General features: G+C 43.6%; 1 protein-coding gene across 7 annotated transcripts in view; it reads right to left on the bottom strand.

The window, feature by feature from the left end:
* The window catches only part of ESRRB (estrogen related receptor beta), a 172,181-nt gene that overhangs the window by 79,715 nt on the left and 66,335 nt on the right, over positions 1 to 26,131 (bottom strand). For 2 of the 7 annotated variants that reach the window (XM_069858611.1, XM_069858612.1), the window contains exon 2: positions 21,908 to 22,008. The exons of 4 other annotated variants lie outside the window; for them this stretch is intronic. Coding sequence is in view for 1 of the 3 variants with exons in the window: in XM_069858607.1 (XP_069714708.1) it covers positions 6,406 to 6,455 (50 nt within the window). In the remaining 2 variants the exon portion in view is untranslated. Of the gene's footprint in view, positions 1 to 6,405; positions 6,514 to 21,907; positions 22,009 to 26,131 lie in introns of those variants that run through there. One more of the 7 variants, XM_069858607.1, reaches the window with a different exon arrangement.

Genomic DNA, 26,131 nt, shown 5'->3' with positions numbered 1-26,131 from the left:
GTCACCTCTCTCTACATTTAAGGTAGTTCCTTTCACATGCACAAAAATGCAAGAATAAACAAACTCTGACAAAACAAGGATAATCCTATCACAATTTTTACTGCAATTTAAGTCCTGTCATAAAAAACACACACACAAAAGAAAACAAATACGCAACAATATTCACACACACAAAAAAAGCAAAATAGCTCTCTTTGTTTCCTATGCACTCATAAGTTTGTGACTTTATGAACAGGTTCTGTGTTGTTTGCTAAATCCTTATGGATCAGGAATGTTCTTTGTAGGACGACAAAGTCATCCTAAGGATGACTAGACTGAGATTTGCCAGGATCCCACAAAAGAACAGTATTCCTTACATATTTATTCCTCCCCCATTCAGAAAGGGAGTACAAGAAAATTCCAGCTCAGCAGGGACACAGAGCCATCGCAGGTTGTGTGATAACAGCTTGCCACCTGCTTTTCGCAAGTTGTCTTTGCGAAGTGCAAGGGGCACTGAATAGTTACGTGTCCTGTGGTGATAGGAATGCACTGAACAGCTCAGTATGCAAAAGCACTTACTGGTACACAGCGCTCTTCACAAAGGGCACTGCAGAACGCTTTCCAGCCTGTGTCAGAAGTGCTAGGAGAGGAAATATTAGTGCATGTGTCGCAGAAGGAACATAAGCACTTGCCATCACAATAAAAGAAGGTATAAGCAAATATAGGTACAATGCTGCTCATAGTAAAAAAAAAGAAATCCAAAAAAAACCCCCAGCAAACCAAAAAACATGGGGAGGAAACTTAGCATCAGTTAGACTAGAAGGAGCATCTCTTTGCAAGAATAGCAAGGGTTAAAAGTGGCATACAGGCTCTGGTCCAGTCAAGATAGGGTCAAATGATGTGTAGTGAAAGTTTCAAGTCCTCAATCCCCCAGAGCTTGTTTGCTAATTACATTTGCAATTACAAACATGACAAATATATTATTATACAGTGCATTCCACCTTGAGCAGACACGTTTCTCCTCACGGACAGTCACTGCCAGCAGCCAGACACTCAAGCACTGGAAGAATCAAAGCGCACTGTGCTCCAGCTGCAAGGATCATTTTGTGGGCATCTCTATTGCTCTGGAGAGACAGGGCAAAGCTTTAGAGAGAGGCAGCATGGCAAGGATGGGAAAAAATGCATAGAATGAGTTGCTACAATTTAATTCCTAAGCCGTAAAACTCACCAGGTCAATAGCTGTTACTAATAAATAATACTAAATTATATTCTTTTCCCAATGACGGACACAAAGCACTTTACACATACAAGCTACATAGAGATTACTATATTCACAACTTAAATGTACCCGATACTGGGAAGACAGAAAGAAATGAAGATTTTCCCATTTTCAGCAAGGTCACCGTAGCAGAGTGTTGCTAATATCTTCTTTAAGTCCTTTTGCTTACAAAAACAACAATCTGATTCATATTCGCCATGGAAGCTCTGTTCTTTCCTTCCCGTGCCCCCCAGTTTCCTTAGCAGTTTTACCTAGGAACCTCACTGCTGGGTACTGGACAGACACTAAATTTACTTGCTCACAATGCACAAACTAAAATGTGTTCTGCTCTCTGTCTGTAAAGTTACTATCAGTAGCTCCATAGAATAAAGAACAGATCTTACTAGGAAAAATTTCCCAGTCTCTGCAATCTACAATGAAATCGTTGACAAGCAATACTAGCTGCCACTATGACCCCCGACTCCTAAACTGGGGAGCGCAAGTTAGAAGTTAGGGAAAGGATTACGGCTTTTATATCCAAGCTTTGTCACTGTATTTCTCTACTTCTACTATTTCTTTCCTTAATTAAAACTCTTCTAGACATTTTACACTCTTTGAAGAAATTCTACTGTGCTTCCAACGGAACCTGTGAAGTTTATCTTGTCTCAAGTTTAAACCTTTTACCTTCTCCCTTTTTCCATTCCCTAAGAGAGCTTGTATCATTTGCACCCTGGAAAATTTGGTAGATTCACCCACTGATACAGCGCATAAAACTTCTTATTGATCTAAAATTACTGGAAGAATATAGGTGTTTTCATATGACATGAAATTCTGAGCAGCAGTAACAGCACCGAAACGGGTCTGGGGAATAACAGCAGAAAGGGCACAAAGAGTAGAGCAATATTCCCTTGAAGAGGGAAGAAAAAGGGACGCGAAATCTGTCACATCAACTTCCTCTGATGCCATCTCTCCAAAGTCTTTCCCCTCTCAGGCTAAATGCGATATTTATTGAGTACTTCAAGTCAATACGATGAAAAAAATCCTATTTTTTAAATATATTGATCTTTCCATATTTCTCAATAATTGATAATGATTATATCATCTTTACAAGTGGAACTGGAAGAGGAAGGAAAAGTTAACACAAATACCAGTTTTCTCATCATCCTTGTGCTTAATACGCTTAGTGTACCAAGACCCCAATTCTGCGATGGGAACCTCATCAGGAACCCATTAACTAGGCCATTTCCCTTACAGAGGTTTTTAAATTTATTCTGTCAATAAAACAAACAAATCCCTCCCCATTCTCCCCAATTAACAACTTCTCCCTATCCCAGACTTTAAGAGATACTCAGAGCAGTCACATTCAGCTTCTCTGATTCAGATTTCCTCCTGTTCATGGAATATAGAGACTTCCAGTAACCTCTGAAATCAAGTCACATTTCCTTAGTCTGTGCATTGAAGTGGTGACAACTTACTTAATTCTCGGTTGCAAGGTCCAGAATTCGCTCCTTCACTGACTTAAAATTCCAGCGTTACACCTTTCTGTCTCTCTATCAAATACATCACTTATTCCTTTCAACTTTTTCTTCTGTTCGTAAAATAATTTTCATTTTTATCAGATCAATGACTCATGTGTCTTGTACATCAGAAGAAACAGTGTAAGAGACATAACATCTGGCAGTATGCCCTCATTTGCCAATGATTTTTTATTTTCCCCTTCATGATGGTTCCTTGGCCAGTTTCTGTCGGTCAGGTAGAATATTAATTAGAAACAGAGATGGCAATTTTGTAGTTCTATCAACATTTCTAGTGGCAACTATAACTAGGCAGAATTTTTTTTTTTCTCAGATATGGAAGTTAATACAGAAGAGTAAAAATGCTGTATTTCCCTCTCTTTTGAAACAGCCTTAGGTTTGCACACGAGATGGCCTCAAGCTCTGCCAGGGGAGATTTAGGCTGGACATTAGGAAAAAATTCTTCACAGAAAGGGTCATTGGGAACTGGAACAGGCTGCCCAGGGAGGTAGTTGAGTCACCTTCCCTGGAGGTGTTTAAGGCACGGGTGGACGAGGTGCTAAGGGGCATGGTTTAGCGTTTGATAGGAATGGTTGGACTCGATGATCCGGTGGGTCTCTTCCAACCTGGTTATTCTATGATTCTATGAGATAGATGCAACACCGATATTCAGTACGACCACACATATGTATGTGCATATTTCAACACATACATATTTATAGATGCACATGTGTTGGAGTGTGACTGTAATCGCATCTTTTATATGTCAGAGTGTACATTTGTGGTTTCTGCACACGCATGCCCTTCCCACTGTACTGCAGACAGACACTGTCAGTACAGCATAACTAATGTATTCTCACAATATGCCCCCACCTGAGAGACAAACTGCAGGTACAAATTATCGTCTTTGTTAGTTTCTCAATTTGAACTTATACACAGCATCTTCCTTGGAGCGGTATCACCTACGGCAGGAATAATTCTCCCAAAGGTCAGTACCAAAAGGTAGTAAGTGGTTGCCGAAGAGTAGATTCCTCCTCAAGAAATTAAATTCATATGCTGCCTTAGGACACATGCACAGAGGGTCAAAATTTGGAAGAAGCATTTTCTTACTCTCTGCAAGATCCTGCAGTGAGAGAAACCCCGCAATCTGCTGATTACAACTTCCACAAGTTCCTGGCTTAATCGCTCAGCTCAACACACGCAGGTAAAGGAAAAGGAACTTTCACTGCTTGAGGAAGACAAACCCAAAACCTGAAGAGTGGGACTAGGGACTTAGTTTTTGTTCAGAGCCTTCTTGGGTCTGTTACAAAAATTAGGTTCTCCTTAAACTCCAAGGTGAAAGGAGTCACCTCTTCTCTCTTAGTTTTGTTCATTGTCTCTCTCTCTCAATAACTGTGAGGTGAAACACAGTTTCCAGGTAACTGTATGGATCATGTATTGAGTGACCACATCCACCTGTCTTCCTACATTCTACTCTTCCTCCTATTTGTTCCTATGGCTTAACAAGCAACAAAACAGGAGAGCACAATTCACAATATTTTTACATTCACTCCTAATTTAAGCTTTAGCTTAACAAAAAAAAATGCTGTCCACATAATTAAAAGCAGTTGTTGGGGTTTTTTTAAAAAAAAAGGAAAACAGCTATTAAAATCTTTTCAATGGCCAACAGTCAGAAGCATAAATCTGTACATTAAGGATAGCTCACACAGCTAGTTAGTGATACAGGAACAAATGCAATACCTGTATTTACACTATATTTTGAAAATATAATTGTGTTACAGTGGGAGAAAGAAGTGGCTATGGAGATATATATTGGCCTAACTTTTATCCTCAGTCACAGGAGCGCAATCCGAAATCTAACCTTAACAAAACCAGAATCTATATCAAATCTGTACCTGACACACTGTACATATACCTTTAAATATACCGTATCTTTTAAGGCTTCTTATATCTTTTCCCTCCCTCAAGAACTTTTTCCAGACTTAGCCATACTCCCCTTCATCAGTGAACACCTTTTAATTTTTAAAAAAAATAAAATTGTAAAGTAGAGGTTGAGATATTTTAAATTACATTTCTCTGTCTCTCTCCCACAACCTCAACAATATTAGAGACGGTTTGCTGGCACACAGATCCAGGACAAGCACTTCTCTAAACAGAGAGCTCTCCAACTATTTCTCACCTCAAAAAGCAGCACTCTCTGTCTAATGTAAAGCCATAGGGGCTCAGTGCCACTTCCCCCAAGGCCACTTTCCCCTGTCTACTCAGTAGCCAAAGAGATAGGTAAAGCGTACTTGACATTATTGAGAAATGACTGAGCGCCCATGGAAAAGTAACAGGGGTGAACAGCAATACAAAATGCAGATTACTTCTTACTCTTTTCATGCTGTTTGAGTTCCTTTTCTCAATTCCAAAAGTAGAAAAAAAATAGAAAGAAAAAGTTAAGAGACAATATAGCAAGTGATGAAGATCTAGCTTTTGATTGTGGTATTTTGTTCTTTTTTTTTAATTAAGGTAAATGCACTTTCTGGTTTTGCCTTAATATTAAAAGACTCCCAGCGGCATACAGAATACATTTCCCTTAAGAAACTGTTTGTTTATTTTTAATTCAAAATGGAGCAGCCACAAGTGAGCACCAGCGGGGAAAAGAAAATCACATGGGTTAGATTATTAATTTCTATTAACAATACTAAGTCTCATTTTAATGAAACTGCTTGAAGCAGGGGATTAAAGGAAGAAGAAATTAGTGTGAAGACAGATGGAATATCAGGAAACAACAGACAGAAAGACAGATAAAAGACAGCTGTAATTAGGAAAAAGGAGTAAGTATCATCGTGGGCTTTTTGTTTGGTTTTACTTGTTTTAATTTTACTAAACACAATGTGTTCTTAAAACAAAAGCAATGAAACAGACAAAATTACTTGACTCCCACCTCTGATGACACCACAGAACCGGCGTAGGTGACACATGGATTAACATACAAACGCACAAAAGGGGACTCTGATCATGGTGAGATTTATCAGACAGGAGGAATGCATTTAAAATTAATCGCTCCAGTCAGCCGGATGCAAAAGCCGAGAAGATTTTGCCTCGTTTCCTAACTTCACCAAAAGGCTCAAATCAAACTTAACACGCTGAAGTGATTTCAAGCGCAGCTTTACAAGGCACAGCCCGCTTCGGAATACAAAGAGCAGTAGCAGGTGCTGAGGTACCAGCCACCGGTCCCAGCTCGGGACGTCTGCCTGCCAGCCCTTCGACTCATCCCACTCCTTTCCCCGGCAAGATATCCAAACAATAAGCTGAGGGAAACTAAATTTCCATAGGGCATTTCAGGTGAAAACCGGACCTTTCTTTATAGAAGACAGTGCTTTGATGGATCTATTTCGCGTAATTTTATATGCACATCTCTTTAGAGACACCTAGTAATTCACGTCATAAAAAAAAAAAAATAATAAAAACACCAGCACAGACGGAAAGTAAAACTGCGCAGAAAGGACCGCCAGTGCTCCCTGCTCCTAGGAGATGAAGCGTGAGAGGGAGAAGTTACAAGGCAAGAAGGCAAGAGAGCGACCCGCCGGCCCCCCGAGGCGCCCGCCCCGCAGCCCCAGCCCGGCGGTGCGCGGCGCCCCGTCCCGCCGCTCCCAGCCCGGCACTCACTGGTTGTGGTAGCCGAGCGGGTCAGAGATGCACAGCTCGGAAATGTCCATCAGTCCAGTTTGAGCATTCCCGGTACGAGGAAAAAAGAATAAAAAAAAAAGCCTAAAAAAAAAAAGAAAGGAAGAAAGAAAGAAAAGAGCAGGAAAGAAGAACTAAACTGCAGCGGGCGGGGAGCCCAGCGGCGGGAGGCAGCGCCGCTCGGCTCCGCTCCCGCACCCGCGTGCGGACACACTGGCGGCGGCGGCGGGCGGCGCGCAGGACGCGGCCACGGGGGATTTCGCCGCCCCGCGCCCCGCTGTAGCTTTAACGCCGGGAGACGGATGGAGACGGCAGGGCGGCTATTGGCTGCCGCGCGGGGGCCGGGCTTGGAGCGCGGCTGGGGGAGGCACGGCCGGGGGGTGGCGGAGGGGGGGGGGGCGCGCCGGTCCCGGCCCCGCGGGACGGGCTGGGGGGCGCCCCGGGAGCGGCGGCGGCGGCGGCGGCGCGGGGGCGGCCGGTCCCGCCGCGGGAAGGATCGCGGCGCGCGCTCCCCTCGCCGCGAAGCGCGTCTCTCGCCGGGCGCGGCGTTTCGCGTTAAGCGAAACCTCGAGGGCGCCCCGCGGAGCGCCGGCGGCTGCTCGTGCCCCGCGCGGGGCCGGGCTGCGGGGCACACGCGCGGCCCCACGCTCGCGTCTCGGACGCAAACGCGCGACTCCGCACCCGCGCGCGTCGTGCACACGCACAGCCCCATCGCCGCGCTCAGGCACCCGCTCGGCCCTCGGCGCACAAACTCTTCAGTAGGGGCGCGGAGAAGGGCGTCCCAGTCCCCGCGCCAAACGGCGTCGTTCAGAGGACGCTTCGGCACAGCGTATGGAGCCACCGCTGGAATAAACCCTGGCACGCGAGATCAGAATCAGACATTCAGGATAACGGCGCATCTTCCCGGGCACAAAAGACGTACATACAGACTCTCCGAAATTTTCACAAACGTCAAAAGTGCGAGTGCAATCAGCCTCGTGAAAGAAACATTTTCAAACCTTGGCATACATGCTGGCTTCCGTTACAGTCGGGGTGTTTGCACAATTCCTACACACGTTTTCACACTCATACCTATTTACAGCACTATACCAATACCTATCCGAAGGTTCCTCTCCACGTGCCTTGCACATGCAGTCTTGTACTGAAAGCCTGACTTGTACTGAGAGCCTGAGGTGCCCTACTGAGTCTATTTGTCCCTTACTACCTGCTCTCCCCCTTCCAAACCGCACTCATGCAAACCTCACTGGTCTCCTATGCTTCTGCTTCATGTTTAGATGTCCTTTGCTGAAATACCTAAAAATATCCTTAGCATATAAAAAAGAAACAGAGGCCTTCTTAAAAAGGAAAACACACAAACACACCTGGACAAGAGCTTCATTCTCTTATACCAAGCAAACAAAAAGAAAAGGAAAAAAAAGAAAGGAGCTAAGAGGATACTTATAAACCTGGAGCCTTTCAGATGATGGGGATGATACGGCATAAAAGAAAACGCAGTGTGGTTCAACTGTAAACATGGCAATACACACTGACTAAATTAGGCTAAAACTTCTCACATATTCAGTATTTGCGGAAACTTGAGAATATTCAAAAAAGAGAAATTGCCAAATTTATAGCCAGTGTAAACCATCTTTACTTTATAGACGTCTATCAGCACAAATTCCTCACTACCTCCTTTACCAGAGACCTTAACAAATGCCATACAGACTAATGGTGTACCCTAGCCTGTCCCCAGGCCTTGTGGGGACAAGCTGTGGGATTCAGATTGACTATCTTTAAGACAGGACATCCTAAGGATATCAAAACAGAGGTGATCTTATGGTGAAAGGTACATACAAAGATGGCACAGAAAACAGGCTAATTTAGAAAACAGGAGTCAGAGAGAAGACTTATCCACAGTTTTAAGGCTACGGCAGAATCCGATTACCTGAACGTTGCAGGTGACAACTCTTTCCAGGAAATATAATACAAATGAAACATAGGCATACAAAGATATATGTGTATAAGCGATACGTCAGCCTAGCAGAATCTCTGAGATTATTTAGATGTGGAAGGGACAGAAGACAAGAGAGTTATTAGGGCATTAGCTTTAGCAGGGCCCCAGATTGCAAGTAAGGAATCTCACTGACCACATCCGAGAACACCTGACCCAAGCAGAGGCAAGAAGGACAAAACCAGTACTACTGTGTTTCCAAAACAAATCAGAGGTCAGAGAGAGCCTCAGTGATGACCTAGTTGCTCCATGAGGAAGAATCCTGATGCACAGAAGGCAAGAGAGGCTGAAGGATGCACACAGGGTCAGGGCCTGGAGAGGCTACAGTTCAAGAGCAGTCAGTGTTCGCAGTGAACAGATCATGATGGAAAACAATCTTCTCCAGAATGATGCTCCCTGTCTGGATCCAGACTGTGCAGAAATTAGCTCTGGTATGGGTTGTCGGTGAATGGAAGACCACAGTGGGAAAGGCCTGGCAGGCAGGTCCTGCTGTTCCAATAGCTGACGTTTTAATTTTGCACTTTAACGTTTATCCAGGCTGAGGTGAGGTAAGCAGGGAGGCCACATGATCAACTGGCACAGGGTCCACGGGGCCAAATGAACTGATATAAACAGTACAATGATGGGTTTGTACTCTGGAAATGGGCTGCTGCTGACAGAGTGCTGCCTGGGTAAGATGCGTATTAACATAATAGTGCAGAAATGTAACATAAATCTCTTCTGACCCAGTACAAAAGGGTAAATGGGGCTTCCCCTGCCTTGAGATCAGCTCAGCAGAGGTCTGGCTCTTTCTTTCTGAGAAGGATAGAAAGGAATAGTTTTTGTTGCCTGGGCCCAATCTGCCAACTTGAATTCCCCAAGAAAGAGGACAAGAGTCCTGCAGGCTGATTATGGAACTTAGAGAGGCTTCATCTTTTGCAAACCCCTTCACACACAGTGCTTGCTGAGCTCTTCTCATGGCTTTAGCCAATTTCTCTTCACCCCAAAGAATGAAGGAGGAAACACTGATCCCAACATGGCCATCCTTCCAATATGTGTATTTTTTTAAAAAAGTACCAGGGTAATGTTGAAAAGAACTGTACGATTAGGCAGCCAGATCCGGAAGCCCAAACCCCTCAGTTTGGGTAAATACAAGGCAGAACTGCACATGCAGCAGCAGCAGCAGCACTAGCTTGCCACGTGACCACAACTACTGTTTGCCAACCTGAATTAATCTTGCCCTGGAACTGCTTTTCTCTCCCTGCGGGAGGGGCAGCAACAGTCCTGGTCACTCAGTCTGTGGCCCCTGAGCAGAACATACCCACAGATGCTCTGCTAGATGCTACCCATTGGGATGTCTTTCTAAAGGCAGCCTGTGCCATTTGAGGTCACCAGCTCTCCTCACACCTGGTCCAAAGGCAGAGCAATGACTTTTCGTCAGTGTCAGCCTCAGACAGAGCACAATCAGAGTGCTAGTGGCTGACGGAACTATAGGAGTATCAGTTCTTTGAGAAAGATCATTTCTTTCTGCTTTGCAGAAAGAAAACAAAAATTGTCAAGATACGTCTCTACTTTTGCTGGCTCTTCAAAGAGATGATGGATAGAGGCTTTCTTTGGAGACTTTCTCCAATCCTTTAATGACTAATCTGGTTTTGATAGATTTCTTTTTTTGCTTTTTTTTAAAACTTTTATAATGGAATAATGATCAACTTTCCAGCAAGCTGACTGATTGACTGACAGAAATTTCATTTGGTCTAATATAGGAGTAACCTGCAAATCATGCCAAACAAACTTGATTTCATTTGTTGATAAGGCTAGGGGTTTTTTTGTGAATAAGGAAACGCAGCAGAGGGAGAGATCTAGTTACTTTTAGGGGGTTGAGGGTTTTTTCCCATTTATGAAGGCCCTACTATTGTATTCACACAAGGAAGTCAGTGAAGTGGTATCTGCACAGGGCAAAACCCATACATAATGATGAGGAGACCTAAGCTGAGCAGAACAGACTTGCATACAGACATTTTTATCTTGTCTACTCAGGAAAGAGTCCAATGACAAGAGACCTTTTCCAGGCCCCATCTCATTTCAGGAAACAACAATTACAGAGGGGTCATTGTGGTAAGTTTAGAAGACAACCCTTTCACACTTTTGAGGCCAATAATACTGCTTGGACTTCACACTGCACTGTGTTGCATATTCTCAAGCTTCTGCTTTGCAAATGTAACCCTAGAGAGAAACCTAGGACCCCTGAGCACAGGACCCTGATCGCTGGTAGGCTTTCACCACTCCCACATTTATCCCCTTCCACAGCTAACATCTATCCCAGATACAGACTCTATACATGGGAACAAAGCAGCCTTCTTTATTTTGGGCCCCATTCTATTCTCTCTTACTACAACCAAACAAATCAGTTTGTCTCACCAAAGACACCACCTTGTTTTCTACCAAACTCAAACAGAATGCTTCCATATAGAAGTTATCACCATCACCAGTGCTGAAATCCAACATCTCTTTAAGCAGGAAATAGTTTCCACATTGTCATTTTTAAATAACTGCCCATCTGAGCATCCTCAGACATGTTTCAAGCATTACCTAGCCTTTAAAACATCCGTGTTATAATTCTCAATCTATAGACTGCCAAATCATATCATAAAGAGGTTATGTGGCTTGCCCTAGATCAATCTGAGCAAGTCTGTAGCAGAGAAAGTCTGAATACAAGTGTCTTAACCCTTACTGTCCCACTTTGAATGAAAATTCTCTGTCCCAAAAACATGACCTTTCATTAAGTACTGTGCTTGGATACAAAAACATCAGGAGCTTTAAGATAAGACAAACATAGTCCTTATATTGCCAATAAAAATTCTTTCTATACCTGATTTTGCCTTTGCAGTGTTAATAGCAGGACTCTGTTTCCATAGCAGAACATGCGCCTGTTCACTTCTTAGATGAAAGCGCACATTCACACACACACACACACACACACACACGCATCAGAGTAAGGGGCAGGCGCAGAGTATTTTACCAAATGGGAAACACTAAAGACAATGGGAAGAGAGATTACTCTTTTCCATATTTTGAAGAGTTTATAGTAAGAGACCTACAGACAGCAAAGAAGCCCAGAAATACTGCAATGTATCTGCTTTCATGGTTTTTCAGTCTGCTTCTTAGTCTTTGCCTAACTCTTGTTTAACTAAGCAGACAGAAACCTTCCTCAAAAAAACATCGGCAACTATAGAAGTAGATGGATTTCATAGACTTAGAGGACTTCAATGTAGAGCTGTGATGCGGCTCCAGATTTTTATGATCTGTTTCCTGTGATGTATTACACTAAGCATCAGCTGGGCCACTATGGTTGGGCAGAACATGACCAAGACATTGACAGGAAAGTGATTTTATTCACACTGACATCTACACATAATTTACTAGCACACTCTCTGCTATTTCCCATCCTCTTTCCAAACTGTAGTAAAGCAGAAATTAATCCTTCCCCATTCACGATGCCAGGAGTCCACAGAGCAGTAGCTTGGCTATTTGCTCAGCTACCAGGAGGAAGGAGGGAACACAAGGCATCAAAGAATCCTGGAAATACCTCTGTTTAGCTGTTGCTAATCCTCCAGCACTGAGGTATCACAAGCATGGCTTTCTCAGTATGGTGGTTCATCCTGTTAGATGGGACAAGTCAAACAGCATCTTTTCACCTTTAGCTTTCCTACCTCAGTACACTAGCTTTGAGTTTTGTATTGCAGGCCAAGGAGGAAGGTCAGGAAAACAGGGGATGCTTATTCATTCCTCTGACCTGAGGAGATGATTTTCTGCTTCTCTGTAACCCCACACCTTCTCATCACCTCAGGACCTTAATATTCACAGTACCAGTCTACTCACTGAGCTGATCAAAAGAAATATATGTCTTGCCAGGATAAATAACAGTTACTTATTGTTATGCTGCAAGCAAAGGATTAAAACATTTTTGGCACGTGTACTAATATTGCTAACTGTCTCATCCCAGAAAAGGAGTGGGGCTTTAAGAGCCAAAAAGCTTCAGAGTTATTACTGTCAGAGAGCATGCACACTGATGGCTAGGCAGTGCACTCCAAGTCTATGATGGTAACAGGAACTTAAACATGTACAAGATAACTTATTTCCCAGCAACAGCAATGAGTTATTTGCAGTGGCCCAGACTTTACAATTTGAATACTATGATGTGACAAAAAACAGTGGGTAAGTATAATTTTCTCTTACTTGGGTTCTCTGAGTGGGTAACTGTGTTTTTGGAAAGTGATGCAGACAGTTTTAAAGGAAGGCAATGAAAGGACTTTTCTGTCCAGGGTATAAGGGATGAAGAAATCAAGGATTAAAGACCTTCCTTTCCTTGCAGGAACCTCCATCTGGCCTCATCTGGGCACAGTCAATAGAAGACTATTGACTTCACCAGGTCAGCCAGGCCAAATACAGAGATCACCAACAGTGGATCTATGTTGAAGTATTTAACAGTGAGATGAACCTGCAGGTCCCAAATGATCTTAGGAAACCTGATCCATAACAGTCTGGAAAAAGCATAGATCATCAGATGATCAGGACTGCTCTCCTGGTCACCTCCTCCAGCCTCAGAACGTTCCTTTTTTTCAATGCTAAGGGGCTACAGGTTTTGGCTAGAGCCAGACGTCACAGAGGCCAGCTTCCCTCTGACACGCTACGTCAGCAGCATGACAACTGCATGTCTCCTCTGCTTTGGATCTCCAAACAGCTTGGCTAAGTACAAGACCATTTTGAAGATGTGTTCTGTACTAACTTCAGTGTTTGAGCAACAATACAGATTTTTTTCCCTCTTGAGTTTATTTATTACTTGAACTACATTTATTTCACTTTCTGGACAAGAGCAAATTGGTGTGCCAGATTATTGATTAGACAGCTTTGCCAAAAAACCCTATCCCAAGCTTCTTAACATACTTTCAACTTCTGAGTTCCATCAACAGTATCTCATTCAGACACCTGCAGTAAAACACATTAGGAAATTGCTGCTCTGTCTACTAGTCATTAACATTCAAACGCTATGCCTACAGACCATGACTGATCATAGCTTTGTGGTACATTTTCAAAAAAGTGATGGAAAAAAACCAAAAAAACCCAATACTTGCCTCTACCACCAAACATCATTCAGAAGAGGCAGGGCATCTCAGGATCTGTCTACTTTAGCTACACAATATATCCACATACAGTAACAAGAGGGTAGCCAGTCACAAGGAGACTGCTGGTTACCAGAAATAAAAAGCTATTCTATGCAAAGGAAAGGAAAAGAGAAACTTCAATAGCTCAGTCCTACTATGCAGCTATGTGTACTCCAAAAGATGGCAAACTCTCTCATATGCAAAAGTACAGCTTCCTAGATGTCTTTGAAAAGGTCTTCTTGATGTGATTTGCAAGTCTTTAAGTATCTCAGAGATCCAGACACAGAGGCAGTTGTAGGCAGCAATAAATCCATCTCCTGATGGACCTGTGTCACTGGATTTCAGCAAAATGCCTTCATCCCTCAAAGTCACATGTTGCCAGTTTCACCATTCCTGTGGCAGCATTAGAAAAGATTGCTTTTCGGTATCATTGTTAAGGGAAACTCAAATCTTAGTCCCATGTGGTCTGAGGGTGACTTTGGTGCTGCAGCCTCCTAGCAACAGGTCCCTCTGGTCTCCACAGTGCTTATAAAGGAAAATCCAGTTTCAGTCTGTTGTTCATCACTTGAACACCTTTAATTTAGTGATGATCAGAGAATACTAATGCCTCCCCTCTCTGCTCATCTGTTGAACTTACCAGTCTTACATTAAATATTAACTGTCAGCTGAACTCAGTAGTACTCAACTCATCTCTTAGACCTTGCCCCTCAACTTTTGGAAGTATTCCTTAACTCATATGGTCAGCAACTTGGCAAACTAGGCTTTTATGACATACCTTCCAGAAGCTGTTGCTATCAGGTTTGTCCTGGGAAGCAAACAGTCTGGGGACAGCACTTCTCCTTGTTAAACCCACTGCTTTTTCAGAGTACCAAGAAGTTAGACAGAAGGAAGACAGTAGGAGAGAAAGACTGTCACTGCTTCAGATACGCTGGTCTGCCAAACAGCCAATAACATGGCACCCAAGAGGGCCCTGCCTTGCTTCTGCAGAAAGTACTAGGCAAGAGTACCTTAAGAGGTACTTTGTTTCCAGGGTTTCATTTCATGAGGAGAGTCATTAAACTGATTGGTCAAGCAAGATGGTTAAAACAAACAAAAAATATTGGTCATTAGCCTTTATTAGCCAACAATCATTTGGGTTGAATCAGCTCATTTGGCATTATAACCCTAGTCATGACAGCTGCATTCCACCCAGCTTAGACTAGTACCTCTTCCCAAGGCGCTATAGGGGACTGCCATTGGCCTGCAACACAACACAAAGCTGTGGTGGTACACATGACAGGATACCTCACCAGCACTGTAAGGATGTTCATATCATGTTTTGCATGTCCTACTGCTGCCCAACAGATATGTTCTGCCTGTTGAAGCAGTACTAATACTTCCAGAAATACTGAATACTTCTGCATAGACAAATCTAGATGACACCCATCAGACAAACAAGCACCTCAACTATACACTTGCTATATAAGGATTGCTTTTTTTTTTTGAGCTACTACAGTTCATATATACAAAGAACAAGAGCACCAATATAAGCCCAAAATATTTGGCAAGCTGTCAAATACTCAGTAATGAGAAGCTGTAGGTCAGCTGAACAGACAGGTGAGAGCCTGCACTCTTATGTTCCCAAATTTTTACCTACACACTGTGAGGCAAAGGATAAGCCCACTCATATGTCTCAATGATCAGCTGTGCCAACAGCAAAACATATCAAAAAGGGAAGTATCTTAGCATATTATAAGAGTTATTCAATAGCTGTGAGGTGTCTGTGAATATCACATGTCCAGTGTTCTCAAGCAAGGGTCAATGTTAGCTGCAATACCCAGGGAGAATAAGGCATGGGGCAGCGCAGTAGAACCAGTAAATTGTAGCTTTGCCTGCACTGCCATACTATTTCACCTCAGCCAAAACTCTTGACACAATATAAATACTGCCTTGAACACTCTGTCTGAAAGAAGAAATTGTTCCTCCAAAAATAGGGGGAGAAGTTGGGTCATCAGATGAGGGTGAAATTGGTTTAAAAGCCATTTAGAAGAAAGTAACCCAGGCATTCAGGAGCAATCACAGCTGCTTGGGTTGATCAGGAGAGACAGAGGGAATTATTTATTTATGGACTTCCTGCTCTCCCTGAGCGGGTGTCTCCACTGGGGAAGCTTTAAGAGGAGTGGGGAGCAGGAGGCCGGTGCTGCGTGGAATCCTCCAGAGGTTTTTCTGGCCTGGGCCTCAGGAGAGTTAAACACAGTTCATGCCCAAAGCATCCAGGAGCCATCAACTGTCCTCACAGCAGGAAAGGCCAGAAAGAGCACCACACGGGTCTCTGTTGGGATGGAGCACATAGAAATCTCCATGCATTCAGACCATCATGCAAGCTTTGCACAGCTCACAGTAAGATCCCTTCAGAGCAATAGTGCTTTAGTACACAGCCGTTTCTCTCGTCTTGTGCTTCAGCTGCTTCCCTTTAAACACAGATCAAGTGTCTCTAGGGACTACACAGGCATTTAACAGACCCGCCTGATGGAAGGACCTCCAATGAAAAAAACCAAGACCTGAAACTCCCAATAGACATCCTCAATTCAATCCACAGCTGATAAAGGAACCCTGAAGTTACATGCAACAAGATCCTAACTTCACTGAAAGCACACCAGTCTAGTCTGTATCCAGATTTCATCTCAACATCCTAAACTTAAGAGAGAGAGAAGGACTAGCGGATTTAAAAGAAAGAAACACAAGAATTGAAAGTCGGCATGGAAACACAGAATTCTTGATATTGTATCAGGAATTCCTTTTCAAGATACAGTACTGTCTTTCCTGATGCAATTTCTTATTGTTTCTCCAAACTGAAGGGTGAACAGAAGTCATTCTCTAAAATCACAGGGTTCCCCTTCAGAGCTGATCCTTCACCACTAACTACTGTAGAGCTATAGGTACAGCGACAGATAGACGTGCCCAGTCTGACAGACCTGGCAACTATGCTATTTTTCTGGCTTTGGTCAAAGGGCCACAAAGGGGCACCAGGGCTTGGAAACTATCAAACAGCACCAGATCTTTTTGCTGGAAGATGTTGCAGAAGCATGGAGTTAGTAAAGTGTCACTGATGGCCACTGAACAGATTACGTGAGTGGTACAGCCTGCACTGTGTCAATTCATGTCTCCATGCAATTCATTACTGATGAGATGCCAGAGGTTGAGATGAAAAGGGCAGGAGCAGACAGTGAACTACTGCTTGAGATACATCTTACCGCACATTCCCAGTTTACCCCTGCTCTGCTTCTGTTAGTATACTTTGCATTACTCCCCAGCAATTATATACTTCCTCAATACTGGTCTCAAATCAGTACATTGTTTTGTGCCATTAAAGCTACTGCAAAAACAGTCGTGGTAGCAAAATAACTCATTAATGCATGAAGTGCTTTGGGAAACCTTTGAAAAGGAAAAGACTGAAGAACAAGAGAGTACCATCTTCAAGATCAGTGATCTAAGGTAGCCTCAACATCAAAAAGGCACAAAGTCTAACAGTGAGAGCGTTTCGTCAAGTCCTAACTCAGACTACCTCCTCCTCAGTCTGCTCCTCCACACACACAACAATGTGATTTCTGCTACTTGTAAATATATAAAACCAGGTTTGTTCTCCCAGTCTATGCTCCTCCAAACAAACGGCAGTATAAAAAGGATCCATTTTCCATTCAAAGAAACAGGTCTTATTTTGTCTTTCAAAGGAAACTTCCTTTTCTACCTGTTCAGAGACAGGTTACAATTTTAGGGTTTGTGTGACCTTTGTTTCCCCACTCTGGGAAGAACATCATTAAGTGCTGATAGCTACTTAGCTCTGAGGAAAGTGCTCTAGAGTATTGCATCCCCCAGGGAGTTGGAGCACAACCCAGGGTTCTGTAGTGAGCTATTCTGCTTTGACCATTGACTTATGGCTTGAAAATCTTCACAGGGCCAAACCAAATATGCTGCTACTGCATAGGTGCTAGGGTTATTAATTTGTGTGCTTTAATACACACTCTTTGGGAAATTCAATTCATCCCTTAATTTGCTAAATACAGCTTTAGGTTCTAAAATCCTCCAGAGTCTACAGTTTCTTTGCCCCTTCATGCTCATTTGCCTTTTTTTATTTCCTTTCCAACTTGCCAAAAGAAAAAAAGATCCATTTTGATTTTGCTCCTAGCTGGTTGACCTTGCTTTCACAGTCTGACACACCAACTTCCCTCACCACAATGGTCAGGTTACAAAAACAAAAGGAGAACACTTGCTTCCTTGTGAAACACTTCCCATTGGAATTTTTCAGTCACATAAATTTCTGTAGCATGCTCTGTGCTTTCACAGAGTCTCAGGTTTGCAAAAATACAAGGCTTAATCTGCACCCGTTTACATGTATTTGACAACCAGGAGGAGGCTTCTTCTTACTGCTAAGGTACACTCAGGCCACTGTACAGATATCAAATGCCTCCCTACTGCTGGGCACAGGGGTCTCCCAATGGTGTTCAGTATTAGTGATCCCTAGTGTTCACCTCCTCTCTTTGCAGGCTTTCTTTGTGTGAGAATGTTACTGCAGTATAATTCAAGGTACACTTTTAAATAGATTAACTTAAGCTGGTGCAAAAGGCGCTCATTACTATTGAAATTAAATCTATTTAGATATCTAATGAGCAAAAATGAAGTGTCCTGAAGCTGTCAGGAGAACATCCACAGTTTGGATTTTGACTAGCTTAAGTGGATTGTTTTAAAAATCAATAAAATTTAAAGTGTACAGTTTTCTCGTGTAGAAAAGATCTTCTGAGATAACAGCAGCACTTGTAAAATAAATGACTGTCTGTGCAAGGGTGCAATGTCTATAAATGACTACCACAAAGTTGCAAGGAGGAGAAGGGGCTGAGGAGGTAGAGTCAGTTACTTGCAAACATCTTATTAGGAAATACTGCATTCAAATTGACCACCTACAAGCACCCAAGAAAGGCCATCCAGAACTGACAGCCAGCTAACAAAAGTTTCAGGAGCATCTTAATATACCGAGGATCCTCCCTTGGCTGGAAAACACAAGGCAAAAAAACCCCACACATGTGGGTGCACCTTCAGAGATGCAGAATGTTTTCTAACACTTGTATAGCATGTGCATTATATAGAGGTTCAGGTGTCTCAGTCAGCAGAGGATGTAGATTAGTTATTGCAGAGTGAACAGAGAGCGAAGATGCATATCTTGCATCACGCCTGCCTTGCATCCCTACCACCCGGGGCAGCCCAGAGCTATCAAGAAAACCCTCTCAGAAGGCAACAGCCTTTGTGGAAGGCTGGGGCCAGAATTCACTCCTGTCAAACAGCTCTCCAAACCTGGATGTGACTGCGGCTGGCGAAACATGTTAGCTAATGAAGATTGAGGCAAGCAGGCAGAGACGATCCTCTCAGCCTGTTAATCCACTTAGGGAAGGAGAAGGGAAACCTGAGCTGAATTCCTGTGCTCCTTGCAAGGGACTGTACTGTGCTGGCTTTAGCACCTAGGCAGAGCAAATCCAGCCAGAGCTGGACTGAGGAAAGCTCTTAGTGCAAGACAAGTGCTTTTGGGAGACAGGAGCAAGAGTAGAGGCAGAGAAAAGATGTCTCTAGGGAAAGAGGCAGGGCCAGATTTTGTGTCTATTGGGAACTAATGAACCAAACTGAGCTTCACTTGCCCTCTCACGAGGAGAAAGCAAGAAGGGGCTGAATGTGAGCTTTTGCCCAGCAACAGGGCAGGGAGAACACACATGTACCTTGCACCCTTTTCACAGGCAAAAAAGGCTTCCAAGGGGTCAACTCAGATTCCTGGATGAGAAAAATCAGAGAGCATTTGTGCCCCAAACACCCATCCCAGCAGTCACAGAAAGCCAGCATTGTCTCCCGCCCAACTTAATCGGCGGTTTGAGAGGATGATGGGTGCCAGTCCCAGGAAATGTCAGATTATCCTTAACCACCAGAGGGTGCTCCCCATCTCAAAGATAGAGTCAATGTCATAGATGCGCCCAGACAGCTAGAGGAGCTTTTATTTCCAGCAATTGCGGAATCCGAGCAAGGGTAAAATTAGAACATTAATAATAAATAATAATAAACGAATCTGATCCTGTGCCTCACCTGTTTCCCCATCCTGCCTGGCCAGGCAAGGTAAGGCCCTCTGACCTATTTATCATCTGCATCGTACTCTGTCAGGTGATTTTCCTCACCCTGGAGGTTAAATCACTTTTATTTTTCCTCCTAGATCACAGACCCAGAGCGGCAGATAAATATTTGCCATTTGGCAGGTCTGTGAAGAGTGAGACATTGACTTGCCTCCCCTGAGCGCAGTTAGGATCACACCCTGCAGTCACACACAGTTTTTGCAATGCCAAGGCCTGACCTCACCCCTTACAGTGGTGAGGGGGCCACTAGCCCACGTGTTCAGGTGCATTTTCCCCACTCTGTCCTAAGCTGATTTTCCAGAGGGCACAGTGCCTGCTGTGCAGAGGTGCCTCAGGATGGTGGGTTTGAAACATCAGTTTTGGGGCAACTACACTACCTAACTCTGATAATAAGACACCTGTAGGGAAAGACTGTTCAGTTTGGTAGTTCCTCCACAGCCTCTCCTCCTTCTCTAATGGAAGGGAAGCAGAGGCACGTGGCTGAAGTTGCACACTCAGGAGCTGTGCACCTGGAAACACCGCACCTCGTGCCTCAGCTTCCCATTTGTGTAGGTAAGAATACCCCAGAGCTGCATCATATGCAGAGAACAGAGCAACTAAGATTAAATCATAATGGTTATATTACATCCTGAAATTCAGAAAAGAAAGAGTTTAAAGCATGCCAAGTAAGATCAGGCACCTATGCAAAACAGACTAGCTCTGCTGATATGTCTGGCATAACATCTGTTTGTCCCAGCCCCAGCTTACTTTGATAGTGCAGGTCTGCATATCCCATGGGGAAAACAGCTCTCATTGATGGCTCCCACCCAGCACACATGCTGCATATTGCTATCTGACCACTACAAGAACAGATTGTTGTATTCTTTTAATTACTCTTTCCTTTCTCCTTTGGCCAGTAGTGGCAGGCCCTGCCTGAGGGGATTTTTGTCAAGAGTTTCTTAAAATTAAGTATTTTGAGCATTACATTTCTGCATACTTTCAATAGGAACTTAAGCTTTGCCATTCTTCCTCCACCTATTACAGCAAAGACTTTTAAAGTCATTTCAGAGCCCTTATGACCTTCTCCTCTCTTGCGTGTTGCTTGCATAAGAAAGTTACTGGGATTTTTATTGTTTTAATTACTAGTAGTGAGTTGTAGGTTCTCAAATATCCCCAATTCCTTCACTGTTAAGAACATCAGCATTTGGGTGTGTTTTGCTCATGATGGCAAATTACAGGGTCAAATCTGCCTCACTCACAAATCTGTACCTCAGTGGAGGTTACAATTTGTGGAATACATAAGATGAGCAAGTTTTGACTACCTGCAATTAACTGATCTGCAACTGTATGAAATAGCATCACTTAGTCCAAATGGAGAGGTTGGGAGAACACCATCTTGCAGCATATAAATCTGCAAAGCATGGGAAGACCCGTGAAACAAAGACAAACAGAAATCCTTTATGTTAAATATGGCAGACTGCAAATGCAGTCAAGAATTAGGAAATGCCATCATCATGTTTACTTGTGAGAAATACTTTTATCCCTCACGTACGTATGCATTATTTTATAACCCTTAATTACATAATCATATTTTTTCCACAGCACCCCTTCTCAGACTGCATTCAGAAAGGATTGTTCCCATCTAATAAGCAGCTATTTGAGATGCTGGTTTCTGCTTCTTGTTCGGTGTGTGGCCCGAGGCCTTATTTACAGCATATTATTCAAACCAAACTCTAGAGATTTATTCATTTCTTTATGTATTTTTCTATGAGCTTATTACACTGTCCAGGAGCTTCACCAGCCCAAGATCACTTATTTTCACAAACCTCTATGAGGAAAGAGGGTATTTTTATTCCCATTTTACAGGTGAATGACGGAAGAGCATATTAAAAGGTATTTGCTAATTCTAGTTGCCCAGTCTGAGACACCAACAGCCATACTGATCTGTGCTTGCATTGCACTTTGGATTCAGTGGATTCCCATTCACTTAATTTGCATCTGTGCACACTCTGTGTTTCTGTGAAGCAGTCCTTTGGGATAGAAAGATCCCTATAAAATAAGGAACATACAATTAAACAACCACTGGCACAACAACTGCTTCATAAAACCTGAAAACTGTCATACGGAAATGGTCACAGGAAAAAGAGTCAACTAGCAGGTCAGAATTTCACTGCCGCAGTATAAAATCTTCCCTTCCTCTCTTCCAGTCCCTTGTCTCACTCAGTACACACCTGACAAATGAGGCAGGGGTCCTGCAGATGGTCTCTTTCACTGTGCAACTCTGATTTATCTCAGAGCATGTCCATCACATGCAGTGAACGAGGCAGGGGTCCTATGGAAGAAACAGTGCACGGTGAGGTAGCTAAAACACGGGTTATGTAAGACACACAGTCAGGTAGACAGAAGTGCACGCAGAGGATACCTGGTCTTTCCCCAGCTTCTAGTTCTTGCATTAACATCCTTCAAAGTCCCCCTTTCACAGAGTTTGTTTCTTTTACTGCAAACAAATTCCCTCATGAAGCATCACAACGACACTTAGGTGGATTATCAGGAGACAAATCCACCATGTGGACCACTACAACCATGGTAATAGAGTAGATGGTCTGCAAGGGTAGCTCATCCTCCTTTGTGAAGACTAACACAAGGAGCGTGAAACACTGGGTGAATTTTAGATACTGATGACAGCTGAGGAATAATGATTCAGAGGCTCTTCCAACCATTCAATCTACGTATCTTGTTCTCTCCTATCCAGATCATTACAGCCCACTTTCTTCTCTTCTATGATTTTGCCTTCTTACCTCATCCCTTTTCGTTCTTCTTTTAGGATCATTGAATCATAGAATAGTTATGGTTGGAAGGGATCTTAAAGATCATCTAGTTCCAACTCCCCTGCCATGGGCAAGGACATCCCACAACATCAGGTTACCCAAGACTCCATCCAACCTGGCCTTAAAGACCTCCAGGGATGGGGGCATCCACAACTTCCCTGGGCAACCCGTTCCAGTGTCTCACCATTCTCATGGTGAAGAAATTCTTCCTAATGTCTAGTCCAAACCTGCCGTTCTCCAGTTTATATCTGTTCCCCCTCATCCTATCACCACAAGCCTTTATGAATTGTCCCTCTCCAGCTCTCTTGTAGGCTCCTTTCAGGTACTGGAAGGTTGCTATAAGATCTTCTTGGAGCCTTCTCTACTCCAGGCTGAACAAGCCCAACTGTCTCAGCCTGTCCTCATAGGAAAGGCGTTCCAGCCCTTGGATCATCTTTGTAGCCCTCCTCAGGACCGTTCTAACAGCTCCATATCCTTCTTACATTGAGGATTCCAAAACTGGACATAGATGAGGTCTCACAAGAGAGGAATAGAGGGGCAGAATCACTTCCCTCGACCTGCTGGCCACACTTCTTTTGATGCAGCCCAGGATACAGTTGGCCTGGGCTGTGAGCACACACTGCTGGCTCATGTCGAGCTTCTCATCAACCAAACATCTCACACCTCCAAACACCATTCCCCAACACTCAAAAGCCCAAGGCTCCTTTTTCAACAGCTGCTTATAACTATTTGCTTCCCCTCCTCACCTTTTTGCCCAGCTCTTACCCTCTCTTTCCATCACTGTTTGGTGGCTCCATTTACTGACATTGCCTCTTTCCTGATACAGCCCCAGCTGTCCCTGCAGTCTGGCACGAAAACACAAGCTGATTTACAGCCATGCAATGAGGAATCTTCTTGGTTTGTTCTTAAATGGAAGGAAGTATAATTCAAGAACATGGTCTACTCTCTACTTTTTCTTTTTTACAAAAAGAATTGCTGGTTTTGATAAAAGTTTCCACAGGCATAGAAAATGTTTCTAGTGATGATTAAATCTTGGCAGTGGTATGAATGACTGAAACTAAATTTTACAGGAAGCACTAGTAAAAATAGATGGTGCAACTAGTCTCTCTGTTGTACATGGCAGTGAAAATGAAGATAAAAATTAAGGAAGTTGTTCAAGCAAGAAAGAGTGCCATCTCTTTTTAAAACTTATCACAGCTGGGTACATCAGCATTTGGGTGTCAAGCCTTTGAAGGAAAGTGGAGCGCTTATGCTCATCTGTACACTATCCTTGTACCTTATAGAGGCTAATACTTATTTGATATGCACACTTGCACCCATTTCAAGATTGCATCAGCTGAACACAAGACTATACACATCTTAATATCTCACAGAGATGCTAAGGCTAGGACCAGGTCAGGTGGTTGGTGCATCCCTGTGTCCCAATGGAGGAGCAGCCACAGCAGCATTATTTTTGATAGATGTTTTTCCAGCCTGTTCTGAAAAATTTTCAGCCCTTTACAGACAGTGTCTTCTGGTGCTTTTGCATCATGGCTAATACAAGTTTATAATATCTGAGTGATATCTCCTACATTGCAATCAAAGCCCATTTACTTCCAGCTCTATCAACAACTAATGAAGCAAACATCTTAATCACTCCCTCTTGGACAAAGCCTCTTACTATTTGAAGAGGTATTCACTAGACCTTGCTCAATATCTAGATTTCCATGACAAAAATATAACCTGCCTAACAGACACAAATTAGCACCTCAGTCCCTCTAACTTTATTCCTGGGTCTCCAAACTTATCACTTGGAAGGCCACAGATTTTTATGCACACCTACAACAAGGTTGCAACTAGTAGGTCGTCTTGGGGTAGACAAGTCAAATTTCCCTTCACTTCCAGGGGTCTCCAATTAATTCAGCAGTAATGCCTCACTGCATTTACAAAAGAAAAAGAAAGAAAGAAAAAAAGAGTGTTAACCCTTACCTGAGGCAAATATCCCACTTGGATTCAATTTCTCATGCTGTTTCAAAATCTTGAGCTGAAATTTGGGAAACTTGAGAAAATATCTTCTGATAAGTCAAGGCTATCGTCTGTTACATTCACTACACCACTAGCTAGAGCAGCAACATTTCTTAGCTGCCTTTGATGAAGCTGAGAGCTGTACTCACGGTCCTGACTTCCAGTGCTGTGCCTTGAGATCAAACCAATCTTTTCTCACTGACAAGCAACAGAGACCTGCTAGATATTCTATGAAACAGCTCCCAGGAAACTGAACTCCACATTCTTGGCACGTGTGGGGATGAAATTGTACACAACGGTTCCAGAGTTGGAACTAGAAATGTCAATGTTAAAAATATGGGACTTAACATTATTTGGATAACACAGATTTGCCGCCAGTGTTAAACTGTGAGCTCCCAGGGAAGTCAGGAACCAATCTGCGTGGAGTGGAAACAGAGGCCCCTTCTCTATCATAGGGGTTGTAATGGGGGAAGGTGAACTGACAGCTCAAAGGCACATGCAACTGCTCTGTACTGTGTGTTTGCACAACTGCGTGAGAGTGTATCCCTTGGTGATGTTATTCACAGGCCTTGGCCGACAGTAAATAAGACAGTGGAGCTTGATTCATGAGGGATGACAGGAAATCTATAATGTGTGGGCTATATAATCTGCTCGCCACTGCGTAGCAAAATGAAAGAACAACAGTCCAATTACTGAGTCCTTGCTGATCCCAAGCACATCCTCCAGATCTTGTTCTGCTCAGAGACATGCAAGTCTGTTGGCACCAAGGGAAAGCAAGCTCTTGCACAGTATATCTTCCATGCTGGAATGGCAACAGTGTTCTGGAAGCACCAGACTTTCAATGGATGAAAACACAGCCAAGACTGTGGCATGAACTTCAGAACAAACCTCTGGAGAGTGACAGCCTGCTGAGCTCAATTCACCCAAGGACCACTCATGCAGACAACAAATACTGTGCCCCACTGCAGGCATCTTATGTCCTGGCAGAGCCAGGAAGCAGTGATTCACCACAGCAGTCTGGCCCAGCCACTTGGTTTGGTGGGAACTGCGAACACAATTCCCTGTGATAATACAAACCAATCAGGATGTAGCTCCAGGAAACTAAAACCAGGCTATTATCATAGAATGGTTTGCATTGGAAGAGTCCTTAAAGATCATTCAGTTCCAACTCCCTGCCGCTAGACCAGGCTGCTCAAGGCCCCATCCAACCTGGCCTTGAACACCTCCAGGGATGGAGCATCCACAACTTCCCTGGGCAACCTGTGCCAGTGCCTCACCACCCTCAGCATGAAGAAATTCTTCCTGCCTAATCTAAGTCTTCTTCCCTCCAACTGGAAGTCATTCCCCCTTGTCCTATCACTACATACCCTTGTATAAAAGTCCCTCCCCAGCTTTCTTGTAGCCCCCTTCAGGTACCAGAAAGTCACTATAAGGTCTCCCCAGAACATTCTCTTCTCCAGGCTGAACAACCGCAGCTCTCTAAGCTTGTCCTCATAGCAGAGGTGCTCCAGTCCTCTGATCATCTTTGTAGCCCTCCTCTGGACCTGTTCCAACAGCTCCATATCCTTCTTATGTCGGGGAACAGTGTCCAGCAGGACACAGCCACTGTCCAAATAGCATCTT

Source organism: Phaenicophaeus curvirostris, chromosome 5 (assembly GCF_032191515.1).
Source record: "Phaenicophaeus curvirostris isolate KB17595 chromosome 5, BPBGC_Pcur_1.0, whole genome shotgun sequence".
NCBI lineage: Eukaryota > Metazoa > Chordata > Aves > Cuculiformes > Cuculidae > Phaenicophaeus > Phaenicophaeus curvirostris.
Note: the sequence above shows the minus strand (reverse complement) of the source record. Positions and strands in the feature narration are given on the sequence as shown.